At 37.7% G+C, this 19,310-nt stretch overlaps 2 protein-coding genes across 3 annotated transcripts in view; one reads left to right on the top strand and one right to left on the bottom strand.

Moving 5' to 3' along the window:
* FRRS1 (ferric chelate reductase 1) overlaps positions 1 to 15,841 on the top strand; it is a 146,108-nt gene extending 130,267 nt beyond the window's left edge. Inside the window, exons 23-24 of the transcript XR_010833402.1 lie at positions 10,234 to 10,410; positions 11,295 to 15,841. The gene's annotated coding sequence lies outside the window, so the exon portion shown is untranslated. The remainder of the gene's footprint in view (positions 1 to 10,233; positions 10,411 to 11,294) is intronic.
* The window catches only part of PLPPR4 (phospholipid phosphatase related 4), a 31,494-nt gene continuing 16,250 nt past the window's right edge, over positions 4,067 to 19,310 (bottom strand). For both annotated transcript variants that reach the window (XM_048067198.2, XM_067001922.1), the window contains 5 exons: positions 17,639 to 17,768; positions 15,645 to 15,840; positions 10,765 to 10,822; positions 9,276 to 9,449; positions 4,067 to 7,301 (listed from right to left, as the gene is read on the bottom strand). In XM_048067198.2, the coding sequence (XP_047923155.2) occupies positions 5,964 to 7,301; positions 9,276 to 9,449; positions 10,765 to 10,822; positions 15,645 to 15,840; positions 17,639 to 17,768 (1,896 nt within the window). In that variant the 3' untranslated portion in view covers positions 4,067 to 5,963. The remainder of the gene's footprint in view (positions 7,302 to 9,275; positions 9,450 to 10,764; positions 10,823 to 15,644; positions 15,841 to 17,638; positions 17,769 to 19,310) is intronic.

Genomic DNA, 19,310 nt, shown 5'->3' with positions numbered 1-19,310 from the left:
CTGTCTGAGTCAGCTGAGGTATAGAAGTTTTTCTTGGGTTATGCACTACTTCTGTGCTGTCCTGACTGCTAGCACGTAAATGCTTGGCACACAATAGCCTCTAGGATCACTGCGTATTACTATACATAGAGACATGTAACTGTGGTCATTTATATAGGTTACAATCACTATTTTTCCTCACTGTATAATGACAAACACAGGGAGACCTTGTCCTTCTTGCAATAAAATTGCAAATCCAGAACTGCAATGGACTACTATTTTTTTTCCATACAGTCACTGCTATGAGTGCAAAATGGAGATAAAACACCAGATTTGGAGTGGTAGTGGTAGAGGCTCACTTTATGCTAGCATAGCTGATATAACTGTAGTGAAAGGGAGGATCTGCCCCACAATGAAAAATTAACTGGCTGCTTAGGCTGCAGAGCTTTTCTCAGCTGAGGAAAGGCAGGCTTTGGTGTATGCCATGGAGTAGCCTCTGTGCTGCGGGGCTCTTTTACCTACCACGGCCAATTACAGCTTGTGTAGTGCCATACTGTCTCACATCCGCCTCACTGCAGCATGCCTGGAATGAGTAACCCTAAGATGACATTCATTTAAATTTTGTGTGTACTAGAACAAGGTTGATAATTCTTAATACAGAATTCCTGTAAAAGAGCTGTACCATGACGTCACCTAATATAAGCAGAGTAATGATACACCACTGCAAATTACAGCAGTGAAACACATAGGAGCAATGTTATGCACTTTACCAGACTGTATCCTCTCTTGATTTTCCTATTCAGTACAGATTTTATTAAAATGTAACTCTCTCTTGCTTAATTTTGCTTTTTCCTGTTCTGACTTCTATCTAGATTTCTTTCTTAATGTAGAACACAGATTGTCTTCTCATACTTCTGTCAACATTGGCTTGTTTTTTTCCCCTCTTTCACTCCTTTCCTGCTGCCTTTCTTTTCACTCTGGCTGGTAGATGCAGGACAAAGCTAACCCCATGTTGTTGCAGGACCTTCAGAGAAGCACTCCTGGCCCAGCCATTACTAAGTACACACTTTTGAGGCCTTACAGTATCCCCATGAGCATAAAGAGGAGCTTACCTGGACTCTCCCAGGCTCTTGCTCTCCTTCCTAGGGTCTCTCTGACCCACACCTGGGGCATCGCTGTCTGTAGCTTTCCCAGGATACCAATACATGTCCCAGACAGTGGGACATCAGGACCTTGGCCCCAAGGCCACAGGCTTCACACAACTTCATTCAAGGTGTCCTTTTGCTTGGGCAGATGACCTGCTGTCCCACAAGCATCTGTTGCTGTCCAGAGAGGTCTCTCATGAAACTGGCTACTGATATAATATAGTGTGACCAGGACCTTCCCCAGCCCTGACCACATGCAGCGTGCTTCTTCAGTAACCACAGAAGGAGCAGTATCACAACTCTACATGTACTTCCTTTCCTCTCAGAGGAAAACAAATGTTTTCCCAACTCTTTTGCCTGAGGGTCCCTGGTCTTATTTTGTTATGAAAGTTTGAGGACATGGATAGCCAAGTGACCCAGATCTGCACCACAACTTGGGATGACACCACTTGACCCCAGCATGCTCTCACTGGGAGCACAGTGTGCATGTACATGATACTCTTGTACTCCTCAGCAGTGTGGTGCCTGGCTGGTGCCAGTGGTCCCATCAGCTGCCTGGTCCTTCTGCCACCCTGGCCAAGACAGGTCACCCTGCTGGAAAGGCACATTACTACAAAACACAGCCTGCACAAAGGCATGCATACACATGGGAAAGCTTATCAGTGTCAGTTTGCTTTTCTGCTGTGTATTGCAGAGATGCTGCTGGTGATCTTCACTATGCCATTGGCAGTATCTGTGCATGCATCAGCTAAAGTAGTGTCTTCCATCCCTGGCATTTAGGGCCCTGCTGTGCCCAGTTTCAGGGTGTTTTGGGATTGGCTCTGAGACAGTGTTTTCTGTTGCATACCTTTTGTGGTTTATGGATAAGACAGTATTTTGAACAGCAGGCTGCTACTTGTAGTGGTCTTCACTGCTGGCAGCAATAGGGTGTTCGTCACCCAGTGACTGTGTCCTGTATACTACCTGCTTCTCTTGGGGAGAGCTCTTCCTCTCGGGTTGCTCCTGACACCTGCCCTGTTCTAATTCACAAATCCAAGTGGGACCTCACCATGTCCGGCACCTCTACCCAACACTAGCAAGACGCTTTAAAGGCATTAGGGGCATAACACTGTAGTTGGTCCTCCAAAATGACCTAGAAAATGTATCCTGACATGGCATGAAGTTCCCAATTCACTTTTTTTTTTTTTTTCCACAATGTTTTTTTTCAGATAGAGACACTCTTGTCTGAAGACTGTTCCTCATGATTTCTTATTACTATGCTAGGTTTTGAGGCTTCCCACTGATAACCACTTTGATGTGTCCTGAGAAACCTAATATTGAAAAATAATTTTGCAGGGGAATAGGACTCTGTTTCACTACAGATGAGATGACTGAACATCAATGAATAATTTTATCTTTATTTTCATGATGTTAGCACAATAAACACAATAGCATTGATTTGTACTTATTTAACAAAATACATTTATAGCAATTTACAAATTCTTTTCCATTTTAAAACATTGCATAACATTTTATTAAACACAATACTTTATATAGAGTTCTCATTTAAAAACATATTTTATTTTTGAGTATTTTCTTTTTTCAGTAAAGCACAGCCTAACAAAGAAATTCGTGCCTGTTAGCAAGTAAGAAAATCAGAACACTAAGAAGATGTCACCTGTAAATTTGTTTAATTTTAAATTAAGGTATCAGTGGAACGTAAACAAAGAGTAATTTTACAAAAGGCTCCTTATCAAATATACATGCAGAGGTCTGAGTTCCAATGTATATATTATTACATTTCTGCTCTCTAACGTAATATAATTTGATAAGCCATTATTAAAAACAGTAGCCTTTGGCACTTTGAGTAAAAAAGAATATATCAATATTTATGTAAAGAACACAATTTCAATGATTACACAAGAGCTTTAAAATCTTTTGTTAAGAAATAGGAAACCTTAGGAAAAATATCACACTGCACTTGAAATAGTGCAGCAAGTTTTAGAGTAATAAAAGCAACACGTATGCCAATATATATCTGAGTAAAACCAAGGAATAGAGAACAAACACTCCCACCAGGAATCCTGCAGTTTCCAAAACAGCTAAATTGCCAGAGGGAATATTTTCTAATCTATGTTTTATTGCCATTATTCTCCATTTCAATTTTCTGTTATTTCCAGGTTCATCTCCTTATGTTCTTTTGCCCTGCACTTACAAACTAACAAATGATTGTGTTTTATTTCCCTGCATTGATAGGCCAACAATGATTGTGTCTTACCCATTCCTTTTAAAGCTGATCTTACCTTCTTTATCATGTACCTAGACTAAACTAACTCCAAAGGTGTTTTTTTCATTATACTCTAAGTGTTTGTAATTCCTAGGAACCTTGTACAAAATTTGGTATTAAATACCAAGGTCTAAAGACACATTGTTTTAAAAAGAGAGAAAAAAAAAAACAAAAAAAACAAATCCTGATTTGTATACTAGAGTCTGAGAACACCTTTCCAAAAAAATTACTCTTTTTGTTTGTTTGTTTGTTTCCTTGGCACCTCTGATTATCTGCCCCAGCTACTGTACCTTAAAGTGTGCCTTCAACATACATAACCAGTGAGGTTGCAGGGTACTATCTCCTTACCTGTAACCTGCAGAATACTTCCACCCAATTATCACATGCATACTGGGGTCTTTGTCTATTACTAGCAGGAAAAGGGTGGGCATTTCCTTAAGGGACAATATTTTTCACAGCACTAGGTGATGGGCAGGTGGGGGAAGCATTACTAGATAGGGTTGGTGGTTGGCTGACAACCCTCAGATAAGCTTGGAGCACTGGGGTATATGGGAAAGTATATAAAGCTTTCTATTGACTATGAATCCCTTCTTCTATGCAGATTAGCAAATACCATCCTCCTACTTCTGCAATTTCTCAGGCTTGGTGTTGGGTTTGGGATTTTGGTTTGGTGTGGTTTTTGTTTGTTTTTTTTTTTTTTTTTTTTTTGGTCTGCATGTGTGTTGTGCTATTTATCTTCCTGGGATGGGACAATTCTTCCTTTTACCTCCTAGTTGGCTGAAGCAGGGTGAGCTTTTCCTCAGAGATCTGCGGGTTAGGGTCTGTAGACAGGTTCTGACTATGTAGTTTATATCTTGTTGCCTGGTACCCCAAATCAGAAGAAGTTTTAGAGCAAAACACTCTACTAAATAAGCCAGGTAACAGAATTGATCTGTTACCTACTGCTTATTCAGTGAGGGGACTGCAAAGTCATTCCTTCCCTTCCTGGCAGTAGAGCAGGCACATATTTGGTATTAGTTCTTCAGGTTGAAAATCTAGGAGAGAATGAGGAGCTGCACTGGATGAGCATTGCCCATCGCTTCCTCCATGGTTTGTTATTTAGGTCAGAGCCAAATTGAATGATGCTTTTCTTCTAGCATGCCCAGGATGTGCTATGCATATTCATTTCAGAGCTCGACTGTTCAACAATTTTGGGCAATGGAGGTCTTTAGCAGGCAAGTTTTCTTTCATTACATCCCAAGCTTAATTTACTAAAATAATCTGTGTTCTCTCAGGTGCAGAGACCCTCCATATTCTTAAGTGGCAGTGGTAGGGGGAAAAATATAATCCTTAAGAAGGCTCTGGACGGTGTGTCATGGAACCTGAACAGTAGTGGTGGCACAACGCAACACTCATGTAGTGATTTGCAATACCAAGGCATTCCATTTTTAAAGTAAAGTTTAAATCCCCTAAATGATGGTGAGTGGGGTAAAACTTGTGATTGTTCTTGTGGCATGCTAAGCAAGTGTGCTAAATGACTGCTTCGAATTGTGAGCTATGATATTAATTACTGTCTCCCTTGAAGCTGATCAGGAAACTGATGGTTTATTTTTATTTGCTCATGGCTCACCTTTCATGTCTGCACATTTTGCAGTTATTGATGTCACACATTATAAAGTCATAAACTAACAGAAAAATTGAAAGGTTGCTGAAGGACAGAATGAGAGATTTAAAAATGCAAAATCTGAATTACTCGTAGTACTTTAAAAGACCCCTTAAAAACATAATTTTAAACAGTTCTACAAGTTAGCCCACTAAGAAGCAGCGTCTTCATTAGTAGCACCTGTTCTTAAATAAAAGTTGAGCAGTAGCAGCAAAACTATTCAAAATAGATAGGTATTCCATTCTAATGGAACGTCACCCACACATTTTTTTGTTGCAGTAGACATCTTAAAGAACTACACAAAATCTTTGCAATCTTTGAATGTGACAGATCCACTATAACAAAGCTGTAAATATTTCTTATGCTAAATGAATGCAGCCAGCATCATCATAGTATTAGCAATATTATTTTAAAGTAACTGCACATCGATATGCCATGTGTTTGTAGAGTCTAATAAGTATGCAAATTTTCAAAACATGTAAAGTTATCAGCACCATCCTGTATTAAAGATGTGGTGCAAATTCTGCAAAGGTGAATATATACCACACATACAGCATTTGCTATGAAAAATTCAGTTGATTTTGGACACAAATATAAATAAAATAAAAAGTTGGCACATTCAGGAAATAAAGTGTCTGTGTTCAAGACTATTTTTTGATTGACATCACCCTCAGATAAATGTTTTGAGTCTGAAGAAACAAGTTGCATGAAAATGTTTCACATTAGTTAGGTTCTGGCATTGTGCTTTTCCCCCCACCATGTGATTTCCACAGGCTCATGCACATTGCAAACCAGCAGTGTTCAACAACAGTTGGGCTGCTGGTCAGTAATTTGGCACATCAAAGGTAAATATCAGCTCTAAACACACAGAGCAGAACCTGTGTGAGGATGTGTTTCCTTTGTGGTGGTATGGACCAGCTGATATGTCTCCTCATTCTTTGTATGCTCGTGTGGGGGATGTGCCTTTATAGAAGATGTTTCTGGTGTTCTCTGGACTGCTCCCTCGTTCAGGGATTAAAATTATGTTACCTTTTCTTCGAAGTGTTGAGTCCCGGCTAGAAGAAATGGACAGGGTCTCTGAGCCAATCTCACTTCCCTCCACAGGTGTGACTCTTATTGTAGTGATTCCATGATGGTGATGCTCACTGTTATCTATGTTGCTCCTTTTCCTGTCACCTGACCCATAACTGTCTTTTAAGGAGTCACAGCTCTCAGAGTCTCTGTTGAGATCATTTAGCTCATATGTCTGACGAAGGGTGACTTTTTCAGGACCTTTCCATTTCCATGACCCACTTCCTTCACCTTCTGATGGCATCTGAATTACAGGTCTGTTATTTTCTGGATGGGCCTCAACTCTGACAATGCTGCTTGGCTCGTGGTCTGTCAAGGTTTTGTATCTGATGGCTCCTGTACAAGTGACTGTACTTCCCTCTGAACCCTTTGGACTGCCTTGAAGCACGCCTTGCTGCTTAGACATGGCTATTACTTGCATGATTCTTGGCTGGCTGTTGCTTCTACATGCAACACTCTTCTCAGCAGCTTTCAGCCATTTAGCTCTAGCTGAACTACTTTTGGGAGACGTGTTCACATTTTCCTGAGTCTCTTCAGGAATATGCACTAACTGGGAAGAGCCAGGACGTGACTGAATAGAGACCCTTGGTCCACCAGAAAGACCTGAGTTGTTACAACCTGGTACACTGCCAGGTTGAATTTTCAGGTATTGGCTACTTGGGCCATGATGATCACCATTTACACCCACTCTGGAAGGCTCTGAGCTTGACCTCATTTCAATAGCTCTTGGTGGTGACTGGCCAGATTCAGTCTCTATTACTTGCAGTGACAACTTTCGGCTTTCGTTCTTATTCTTCCACTGGGAAAGCAGCTGTTTGGAGCGGGCAGAATCCATTGATGCATGAATTGTTGCATTTCGTCTTGCTGGATCTTCCAAGGATGGTGTGTTGACTCTTGGCAAAGTGTTACTGAAAGTAACCATGTTTTCCTTTCCCATTGGGCTTCGTGGTGTTATGATTTCTACATCAGCATTTGCTCTCTTGATGTTAGTCAGAGACCCAGAATCTCTGTGGTTTCTGTTCAGGATACTTTCCGAACGGTGAGAGGCGATGCCATCAGTGCTGCTTCCATTTTTACCTGGCAGGATTCTGTTGGCATCTTGACTGAGGTCTGTCAAAGACCTCAGGGGTTCTCTGTGAAAATTCTGGTGAAACACATTCTCCTCACTTGGCAAGAAGTTTCCCACTGCATACAGGCCCTGATATTTGAACAGAAGCATGAACAACTAGTTATGGAAAAATGAGACATTTTTAGGTATTTTAATTATATTCTTCTGCCTTTAAATATTGAGTGATAGAATTAGTCCAGTTTAACTGACAAGGGTATGTTACCTTTCCTAATGAGCCTATCCTTATCTTTATGCCAAATTCTGTCCTCAATCTGGTACGTAGCAGTTTCAGTAGGATAAAAAGGACACTTGTTATTTATATATTTATAACTATTTATTTCATGGCAATGAATTGTTAGGGAAAAGATTTACCCTCCTTCAGTGTTCCTCATTTTATAAAACAACAGATACAGTTAAACAAAGAATGTTTTGTTTTGAAACTATGAAAATTAATGTTCGCAGTTTTCTGGGCGAAGCTATTTAACAACTACACTACTGTCTGCTCTGATTTACTGAATCTTGTTCCAGCTCAAGTTGTTCCGTGATTCTGCCCTTTCTACTGCATAATAACCATGTAATACAATATCTACATGATAGAACAATTTATCAGCTTTGAATCAATTGCTTTTCAAGCTGTGCAGAACTGTAAGAAGATTTAGTTATACAACATTTTTTTATTCAGCAGACTCATTGTAAAATGCTGTCATTTTAAAAAGATTCCACTGAGAGAATATTGTATGAAAGGCTCAAATGCCTCACTCAATCACTTAGGTTACTTGTTCTTTTCAGAGTTATTTGTAGTTTCACAATATTTTCCATCCCTTTCCTCTTATTGGTGTGTATTTTTAAGGGTAGATTTACTGACTACTGGGTTTCCAGGACAATGCACCTCTTTGATGTATGTTGTCATGCAATAGTTTATGGGGAAAACCTAACAAAGACCACACTTGTTTGTGGATTTCGAACATGAAAACAACAGCTCCATTTATGAGAGTCTACAACAGCTTAATCATTTGAAATAATATTCTCAACATCGTGCCTTTCTTCTCACAACGCAATTGTAGGAACTGACTTTAGTAGCTCATTGGGTTTTTATTATCTACCCTGGTTGCTGTCACTGTTGCCTCTGTGAAAGCCATTTTTCTTCTGGTCACCTTTGTAGACCATCTGCACATGCCTTAGACTATTACATCACAGAAAAAATGGGGGACGAGTTATGAACTTATTTTAGTATTATACTCAAATTCATCATTGACTTCTGGGGGGGTCAAAAACCATCCCACTGGTTGTTAAAACTGTTCTGTTCACTACCACATTGTCAGCAGAAGTTCTTGATTGCTCACAGGCACCTTGGATGACACTGTGCTGAGGAGCTAGAACAGCAACAGTCATGCTGGAGATGTATTGAGAGCAGGAAGCAAAAGCTGTATAAGCTTCCTACTGGCAGATACAAACAGGCCTATCTTACATATTCCTTTACAGCACCCTTCCAATGTGCTCCATCTGTTTCAACCCAGTGCAGACAAAGAGCATAGGCATGGGCATCCTACATCCCCTTCATAACCTCCCCAAGAGCTCCAAAGGACCACAGGGGTGTAATAGTACCTTTGATTTCCTGCAGGTTTGGCAATTCACTCAGTTGAGTTGCTGTACACTAATTAAACTAATTTTGAGACTATAAAGCTAATGGTGGCAGTGTAAACTCATACTGGCAACAAATAATATTTAATATTTTTCTTGTCTTATGCTTGTAAGTGTGGAGTAGAAAAGATGAGTATCTTCAATAAAGTGCATTATGGTAGAGCTGTTTCTGCATAGTGCTAGACTATTATATACCACTTTGTGCATTCTTATGGCACTTCAAATTGAAATATATATTTGCTTTTTTCTGTTTATTTTTAGAAGAGATTACCCCTAACATCACCACCTTCAACACATTTGGACTGTATTCTTCATTATGGCATGTAACCCTGATGAAATATTTTTATTAAAAATACCAATACTTTTATTACAGACTTATCAATTTTATTTTCTAAAACATAACTACATCTATGTTATATTTACCAAATAGAGAGCAATTCCTCCTCCTATGAGAAAGCCACAATAAACATCAACTGGATGATTCTTATACTGGGTGATACGAGTCAGACCACATATAATTCCACAGATGATAAAAGCAAAGACCAAGAGTGGTTTCAGAAGTTTTGAGGAATCTGTTAACGTAGAATTGAAGTACATCTTAAAAAAAAGAAAGAGATGGAATAGTGTTTAAAGAAACTTACATTTACTTGAGAAGATACGAATTTCTAGCATTCAGTATTTCTTTCACATATAAATCACTGTTATACAGTACTGTTGCAAGTAATCAGTTTAACTAATTTTATTTAGCAGCCTTCTTAAAATCTGCTCAATTACTGTAGAAAGATTTGAAATCACAAGGAATGGATTTCTGAAAACATAGGCAATGTTGCTTATTGATGTTAATTAGGATAAAGATTTTATGCCTAAATAATGTTCACAGTCAGAGCCTAAGTGTTCTGTAAATGTGACTAAGCAATCACCATGTCTGAAATACAGAAGCCAGATGTCATGCCAGATGAAGGCAATAACCTGTTCTAACAAAAGCCACCACCAGATGCTTTAGAGAGCCATTTCTCAACTGGAGGCCATGATGTCAGGGAGGTCAAAAAATTTAGTCGAGGTTGTTTATGATTATTATTGTAAATTTTTGCCTTTTCCTGGGCTGAATAAATACTGGCAAGCTCTCAGTACATGCAGAATTCTATTACTAGTTTGATTAACTGGTTGCTATCGTTGCTTTTTTTTTTCCCTTTGGATTTTTATAGCATGAATGATGGAAAATTACATTTTTTTTAACTTCAAATAAATGTTAACATACAAATATTGGCCCCCATAATGAAGAAATATTATTAGTCATATGTGGGAAATCAGCTGTCATCACTGAAGCATCTCCTATTATTTCCTGCTAGTTACTGATGGCTTTTATTCACTTGTTTTGCAGTAGCACCTTTGAGGCCTCTGAGAGTGGTTCTGCCAGTTCATCCATGATGCAATTCTATGGAGGTCAAGTGAAACTAGATCACATAAATGTTTGTACCTTAATGCCTAAAGTTTAAAAACAGCGAATTGTGTGAAGACAGCAGCAAAGGAAAGGCAAAACATATAACACATGTGAATGGTAAGTTAAATTATCACCCTATAAGACAGATAAGCACTGCATTTTATATGTGAATAACTTGAGGCATTAAATATATATTTATATTACTTTGATTATTTATATTATATTACACTCCACCACAATGGATAATGTTGCTTCTTTAAAAAGAGTGTGAAGCAGTTGCATCTTTTCTGTATTCTTAATAGAGATGCTTTTATTTTAGCTGTTAGTAATTTCATTTTGCTTTCGAATTGACACAATAAAAACTTATATCCACTCAGAATATCCAGGCAACACTTAACTGTAAAATGTACAGCAAATGGCATTCTAACTTTTGTCTTATATAAATGAAAATGAATAGAGTTGATTACTCACCGAAATATACACTGCTGCAAAAGCTGCCAGGGTGGCATGTTGAGATGGGAATGACTTTCTGCCAAGGAAGGACACTCAAATTATATTTCTAAGTTCAAATATACTGTGTGTGCTAGCATTCACTTGAAAAAAACACAATGGGTGCTACAGTCACTTTCAGTTTACACCTTCTAAGCACCATGGGATCAATCATTAGCATTTAATTTCTAAATTTCTTTTCTATAATCAGGAGAAAGCACCAATGTTAATGAAATGCCTTTGTTTAGAAGTAAATATTTAGTATGAAATTATTTTTGTGCACTAAAAAAAAGTGCATGTACTAAGAAAAGAGTGTGAATGAGCTAAAGACTGGATGCTTGATTTTTAAGAGAGAAATTTCTATACATTAATTTCTATTAAAAAAAATCGTAATAGCTTTTCAGTATGTAATTATTTTATATTATACAACTAATTATACAACTTATTCAATATATGATCCTGGATCTTATGATTATTCTCACTGATTTCACTTGGATTTTTTTCATTGTAAGGACACATCAGCTATATATACAACTTGGATAATCAGGCCTTAACTTGCGCAGCAGAATTCATCATCTTTATGCCCCATTATGTTCCCATGATAATGCAGCCATGACAGGGAGACATTCTTCCCAAAGAGGTAATTGTATCTTTATTTGCTGTCTCTAGTCTTATTTTAAAAATTTCAACACTTTATAACATGCTAGGAGTAAATGGAATTCTAGGACTGAAGAACATGCTCCTATAACCTGCTAGGAATGAAGTACATGGAAAGGGCATTTTAAGGTTTAGCAGGCCCCTTCCTGAAGCCTAGAACAAGAGGGTAAATGAAAATACATCCAAACTGCAAGACAGTAGTGAAAATCAGGGTCTATTCTTGAAATTGCTGAGGGCCTTCTGTTCTCTTTGAAGACCGTGGGAAGTGTTGAATAATCTGGACTGGCTCTTGAGTCAGATACTACAGTGGATATGGAAATTAAAACTGAGAGCTTCTACTTCTCTGACTAAAAAAAAATAATTAAATAAAATACCTAGCAGCTACACATCAGGCCCTCTAACCTTTGAACATTTTATGCTTCTTACACACCCATTTCAATACTCTAAAAGTGACAAAAGAACAGTAATGGGATGGTGAAGGAGAGATTTTACACAGTATCGGGAAAAACTTAGCTGGTGGTGGATTCAGTAACACCTGTTCCATGTTGTCCATGGCTTGTGGAAGCCATAAAAAAAAACTTCTATAACTGAGCTCTAGAAGTAAGTATATCAGATATATATCAGTTTACAGCTGCATGTTTATCTCCTGAAATGGCATGGACATGTAATGTGCTGGATGTCTTGATGAAGAAGGCTATGTCTACCCTGCAGCTGCAGCAGCCACTTTCACCTGAGATAGGTTGAAATAGAAAGCTCAGCTTGGGATAAATGCTTGAACAATCATTCAAGGAGGGTTTTGCTAACTGAGTTGGGCTCCACGTTCCTACATCCATTTTCCCAGCAGCACCTCAGTTAGCTAGTTTAAAATAGCAGAGACTGAAATATAGTTCTTTTCCTTCAGAAATTTTCTGCAAAGCGGCAGAGTCTAATTTCTAAATATATTTCCTATTCATTTTGCTTTATCTGCTCTAAATAATTTATTGGTAACAAAATGTGTGAATGTAATTCAGTGTGAATGCTGCACTGCTGACCTGCATTTGAGCTCATGGCCCCTGCAGATCCTTGACTCTGGCCAAGATGAAATCAGCATGATTCCTTTTTCATTTCTAAACACAGACCTAATTCCTGTCCCAGTCCCCACCCCCCCCTTTTTTTTTTCTCCTGAGCAAACCTTTCTCAATTAGTATCCCCCATTCAAGGGAGGACAGAAGGATAAATACATGGAAAAAAATACAGGTGTTTATGTCTAATCAACTTCTTTACCCTGTGCATGTTTAAGTATAAGCATACATCTACTTACAGTCTGTGTGCAACTAATGTGTATATTTGATTCTTTGAACCACTTAGAACTTAACCTGAATTTAATGGCTTTTCTGTGGTATATAAGGTCTGTCACTATGCTACAGTCAATTTTCTTCTTGTTCTACTTTCTATTTGTATGCTTTCAGGGCTAGCACAGCATAGGCATTCTGTATACTCGCTAATGGTGACACTGCTTTTGTTCTTCTCTGCTATCTGTTAATCTAAAACGAAAACAATTCAAGCTAAAAATATGTAGCTTTTTTGTATGTCTCTGCATTGAAAAGGTGAACAAAGGTCTCAAAGAAAACATGCCCTGAGCTCAGAAGACTGTATCACTCTGAATGCTCATGCATGAGGAATATGTGGAGGGGGAACAATGATGAGAGAGAGTCATACTGAGTAAGAACATCAGAAATGACAGAGGATAGAGAACTCACTGGAGATCTGAATAGAAATGATTGAAAAGATTATTTGAAGATAAACAGGGGAAAAGATGGATAAAGAAAACTACTGGATATTCAGGGATGTTGCAGAAAATTAATTCACAAGGGAGTCTAGAGCCAAAGTTTCTGGGATATACAAATTCAAAAATGAAGGTCATTATCAATCTTATAAGAGCAAGTCCCCTACAAGCTGAAATTGCTGAAGGCAAATTAACCTCCTGGGATGGAGAAGTTATACCATAATTCCCATCATAGATGGCTGAAGATTGAACCAGTAGCAAGTGCTGATCACTTTGGTAAAGTTGGGACAGACATAAGAAAGCAAGGATTTAATAAAGGAAAAAGGCAATAAAATTTAATTAAGGAGAAACTGAGGGTGATGCCAGATTATTACAATTCACCAAATATGTCCTCTATGATAACAATAAAATTGACCTATCAGTATATGGTCATCCTCCGAAAAATAAGAAAACACAAATACTGACTTCTAAATTTCTTGCAACTGATTTCACTGTTTGTTTTGTTTTGTTTTGGAAATGGTGATATTTAAACTTACAAGCAATCCGAGTCTTTGGAATGGCCACAAATCGTCAATTGAGGACATCATATTTGAGATGATAGTTAAATGAATGTGAGCAGTTGTGAGAATTTTTCTGCCTGTTCACATGTAAAGATGCACCAGTTTCACTGGGACACTGTGTAGGTGCAAGACTGTTTGCAAACATCATTTTCAGTGGCAGTATCCAGTAAGAGCAGATGGTTATTGGAAGAGAGGCAGGTGAAGGCTGATATAGTCATTTTGGTTATGCCTTCCACCAAAATTATTTTCACCAAATTATTTGGGCGAAATTAATCTACAGTCCTTCATGCCAGCTCTGGATCATGTCCACATATGTAAGTTGAAAAAAAATGGTAAATGAATCAATGCTAATTATGAGTCTCAGCCAACTAAACATATATTAGACCAAATAAATAATTGAGGATCTTTAAACATCAGTGAAATTGGTTTGTTTCGGTGAAAGGAGATAGATTATGAGATTTGCTGGAAGATACTTTACAAAGTGAATAATTTCACGATTCTCAAGTGTGTCAACCCCTGAAATCAAAGGAAAGCAAAATAAACTGGGGGAAAGGTGCCTTGGTGATACAGACAAAACGTTTTAGTAATATCCATGTAACAAAAAATGCAATGCTATAAGGCATGAAGTTAAAACAGGAGCTAGCATCTGTGGCTACACAGAGAACAAGAAAGGAGTGTAAAGCTTTGGTGAAGTGTATGTGAGAGAAGAACACGGCTTCATGCCTGCTAATCAGGTACACAAGGAAATTACACAGCTCCGTCAGAGACAGAAATTGTAGTAATTTCAGGCATTCTATAATTCTGCTGTAATATTTTTGGAGAGCAGGAAATATAAAAAAGAAAAATTTTGAAGGACTGCAAAAAATTCAAGGGAATGCTATACAAATGACTACCAAGTAAGAAAGCTTAACCTGGTGTGGAAAAGATAAGAAGGACTGATATTGTATTCAGTGAAGAGCTTCATGATTTCTCAGTAGTGTAGTGCATATATTTAGGATACATAATAATGAAGTCCTTGAACTAATGAGTAGCAAATGTATTGGTACAGTACCACTTACTTATACCTCCGAATTCCTTGTTTAAGTCTGTTAACTGTCATCAGTAATTGAGTTATCACTTTTATCACATCTGGCTTATTTAACTTAAAATGCATGGTCTGGGTTATACTTCAGCTTGACTGATATGCAATTTCCAAAACCTGATATTATGAATATTAATTTATATCCTGGCTAAGTAGGGAGGCTAAAGACTAAATGGCCAGGGAGGATAAACAACCAGTTAGAAATACCATGAAAAAAAAGCCATGTGTTTGGGAGCACACAGGTTTGCATTGCTGTGGACTTTTCTCTAATGAAAGGAATTGTTTCAATGGCTGTCAAAATCAAAAATTTAGTCAATGAGAGACATGGAAAACAAATAAACTCTAACAAATGAGAAAATCAAACCTCACCAACTAAGATCAAAATGTCAAGTTTGTAGATAACAATATACAGAAGTCTCAAATAAGGTAGTTGTGTGGCTTCTTCCCCCTCCTGATATGGAGAACTTACTCAGATGCCACTGGGAAAAGCAGTAGAAGCCACATGTATTAATAATTGTATAGGAAATTGTCTCCTTTGAAGGAGGGAGAATAATTAGGTACTACTAACTGTGCTTCTGAAATCTGACAAAGACTTCCAAAGCCCACTGCTGGCCTAATATCTGTAGAAAGAAAATTAAACATCACTAAAAAGACAGTTATGCTCTCAGCTTTATTATAAAAATCTTACCAGAACTCATACAGGCTTTAACTAGAAAAAAATATTTGGAACTGGGAGAGAAAATTAAAAAAGAAATAAAACGAATACTTAGTAATGTACACAATGAAGAACAGAACCAACCTTCCGGCATTGATAATATTAGTATCAGCTCCTGAGCAAATATCTTCCACAACATATGAATTCTCTGAGCAGGAAACATTTAGGGATGTATAGTTAGGCTTGCAAACAGTCAGGAAATATGGTGCCTGATATCCTGTTGATAGCTGTATAATATCAGTAACAAGAGCAGTGGAACAAAGACCAAACACATGAACACCTAGGAAAGAAAGCAATAGAGCTTGTTAACTTTATTGTATTTAGATGAACTCATTGTGACAAATACATTCAGCTGAATTCTGGTGGCTTATGCCATTGGGCTTGCGAGAATTTACCCGAGGAATAAGATTTTTTAAAGTGGAATCTTATTGCAGAGCTGATTTCTTTAATATAAAAATTACAATTATTTACGCTTGTTTTCTTCCTATTAATACTTAACATTTAGTTTTGATGACTGGATGTCCTCCAACATCTTTTCATTAAAGTAAACTACACTGGACCTGCTTCTATTTGGAAAGCAATTTTTTCAGCTGACTTAAGGACAACCACCTATTTGAGGATAGCATATGTGCTCATTCAGTCCTTGGACTTGCCCACTGGAACACATTTTTAATAACACAGTTTCCCATTAGATTATTGTTCTGAAGACTTGTTCTCTTTTCACTACCAGGTACTCATCAGCTGGCAATAACTTTGGCTTACCTTCATACCTCTTACATTTCTTGAGTACCAAATCCTTGTCACAAACACAAATATTTAGTATTTAGGTCCTTTTTTTTTTTTTTTTTTTTCCCCAACAATCAATCAATATTCCTGTCTGGTTAATACCAAATTCACAAGGCAGTTAATGTGATTTTTCTACTGAGCATTTTCAACTGCTTTTTCTCTAAGGATTTACCTCTAATTCCCTACTTGTGTTTATTAAAAATAATATGTATTTTTTTTTCATCTTGTAACTGGAAGAATGCTAAAGTAATTGTTTCACCATGACAGTATGAAACAAACTGCAAATTCAGGGTATGAATCAAGAGTGAAATTCATGCATCTTTGAGCTTGTCGTCTGATGATGGAACAGGATGCTATACAGGAGGAGAAATGGACAGCATGGGGTAACTTTACAGTTCCCTTTGATGCTGCAATCTACACCCCTCTCTGCTCACTTCCTCACTGCTGCTCTTAATATGCTCTTAATATTAACATATCAAGGATATGTTTTATTGGTCAGATACATATATATATGCGTGTATAAATATATATATATATATATATATATAAAACCTCCTGTCATTGCCTCCTTGCTTGCCAACCTATAGAAACCTAATGTATAACCTTTCTATCAAGTTTTCACTCTGCTGTCCTGCAGCTTGTCTTTGCCAATGCTGCCCTTTCTAATGAAAGAATTCTGGAACAGAGAAAACCTTTCTTTTAGCCACTCATTGGCAGACGAATTAACTCTAAGAGAGGAGCAAAGTTAAGCCACCCTTTCAAGCTCAGATTTAGTAAATAACAAAGTAAAATAATTCATCATGTCCCTCTCTATCATTATGTTCCAGATTGTATCCCTTTTTCAAGAGGTAGATAAAGACATACCAGAAAAACAATGTCAAATCCACTGACAGTTTCTGACAAGTTTTTACTGTCATGCTGAATACAGTATCAGCTGAGCTGAATACTTTTGATACAGTGAAGACAGGCAGGGGAAACTGTATGCAGAAACCATTAAAAGGAAGCCAGCTCAAGGTGGGTAGAGGAGGAAAAACAAATTATTCTTTTAGAAAGACTGACAATAGACTGGGAGAGGAAAGGAAAAACAGAGAGTGTAGATGCTGCACTGCTGAGTGTGGAGCTGCTCTGTTGCTCCATTCGACAGTTTCTTCTCGCATTTTCTGGCAGAAAAAGATATATGCCAGTGTCAGCCCTGCACTGTTCTGAAAGGCTGTCTCAGAGAAGGAAATCTGCATGGTAAAAGTTGAATGTACACAGAAGACTCTTCTTTGTGAGTAACATTTGAAACCCACCAACAAATCTGACAGCTCTTCTAAGAAAAGAATTGAAGTTGCATCCTCCTGCATTAATATTGGCCTCTGTTCCAATCCCATTTCTTCTTTTGGACAGGCAACAGTAGAGAATTCCTTCTCCTACCATTATCTGCAATGACAAAGGAGCTGTTAAGTTAAATGTAGCAATTACTCAGAAGATACTGATAGAGTTTAAAGGGTTGAAATATATCTACGACACAAGCAATGTCTTACACTGACATGTATGTCCCTTGAAAAGGTGTGTATCAATATGTAAACATTCAGTAACAACTTAGTCTGAGTGAGGGCAGGCAAGAAGGTGGCATTGAAATTAAATGCAAGTGTCCTAAAGTATTGGAAGGAGATCTTTTTTTCTATTACATGTGCATACAGTGCTCAGTGGAACAGGAGCCCTGATCCACAGGTGAAATTAGATACTCTACAATAAAAGTGTAGTAATCAGAAATTCTCGCCTTTCAAACAATCCAGAGCCACAGCAATATCTTAGTGCTCCTGAGGTGGGTTTAGCCCTCAGTCTTGGCCTCATGCCTAGCAGTTGCTAGCAGCTTCTAATTACGTGGCAGCCTGCTCTTCCATAATTGTTTAATTTGGCATGGATTTTAATCAGATCCACAGCAGTAGAAAAAGTTCTGTCCTTATGGTCCTCTGAACACACTAAGCAAAAGACATCATGACTTAAGCCCTAGACAGCAAGTTAGAACAAAAATGAGAATAATATAAATAAAAACAAGGTGTTACTTGCTGGAAAATTCAGATCCATTTATACATTCGCAGTCTCAGGTTTTATTGTTTTTCCTGTTAAGTAATGGAAATCTGTACAGGGCTTGTTAGAATTCAGAAAAAGTCTGTGTTGAAATATTGAAATGAATGGGGCAGTTCTCACCACTAAGAAGAGATTCACCTCGTCTATCAGCAGATGAAAAGTAAAATACGAAATGCACAAAACTCACTGCGCAATGAGATGCTAAAGCATGTGAATTAAGAATAAAGTGTCATAATTATCAGTGACGTTTGTGCACACTAAGATCTATCACTTTGGTAGAAGGGAGGTACAATGGATAAGCTTAGTCTAATCGTTTTTAGCCAAAGATTTAATATTAATTGGTTTCATTTCTTCTTTGCCAGAAAACTGAAGTAGTTAAAGTTATCTCACTACATGCAAATGTCAGTGATAAGAGATATTTAAGGGATTTTTATTGGATGAGAACCATGGTCACTATTATCTGTCTCTACTTGTTCATTTTACAGTTGGAACTTTTCCAGGAGAAATCAATAGTTTTTTAAACTTGAGAAACAGAAACTTAAATAGTTTTTCGCTAAGCTCTACAGAATGTCTGGTTCAGGGAAAAACATCAGAGGTGTAATAGCTCCTGTTATAGAGGAGAAAATGGGGAAATAGCAAGGCCTATGACAAGGAAAATTCAGAGGCTGGTATTTTCAAGGAAACAAACTACTACAGCAGAGGAGGCAGTAGGACTGATACTGCCAACGGTGAATTTCTCTCCTTGCTAACTGATTTCCCAAATCAATGTAATCTAATTCCCTGGTGATCTCTTTTAGAAAGCACTTTGTTACCTTTAAGCACCTTCTATGTCAGTAGTTCTGCAGGTTTGGACCTATACTTATATGATTAAATAACTAGTCCTATAAT

The sequence above is a fragment of the Anser cygnoides genome, chromosome 8 (assembly GCF_040182565.1).
Source record: "Anser cygnoides isolate HZ-2024a breed goose chromosome 8, Taihu_goose_T2T_genome, whole genome shotgun sequence".
NCBI lineage: Eukaryota > Metazoa > Chordata > Aves > Anseriformes > Anatidae > Anser > Anser cygnoides.
The sequence above is the reverse complement of the archived record's forward strand: the minus strand, read 5'-3'. Positions and strand labels throughout refer to the sequence as shown.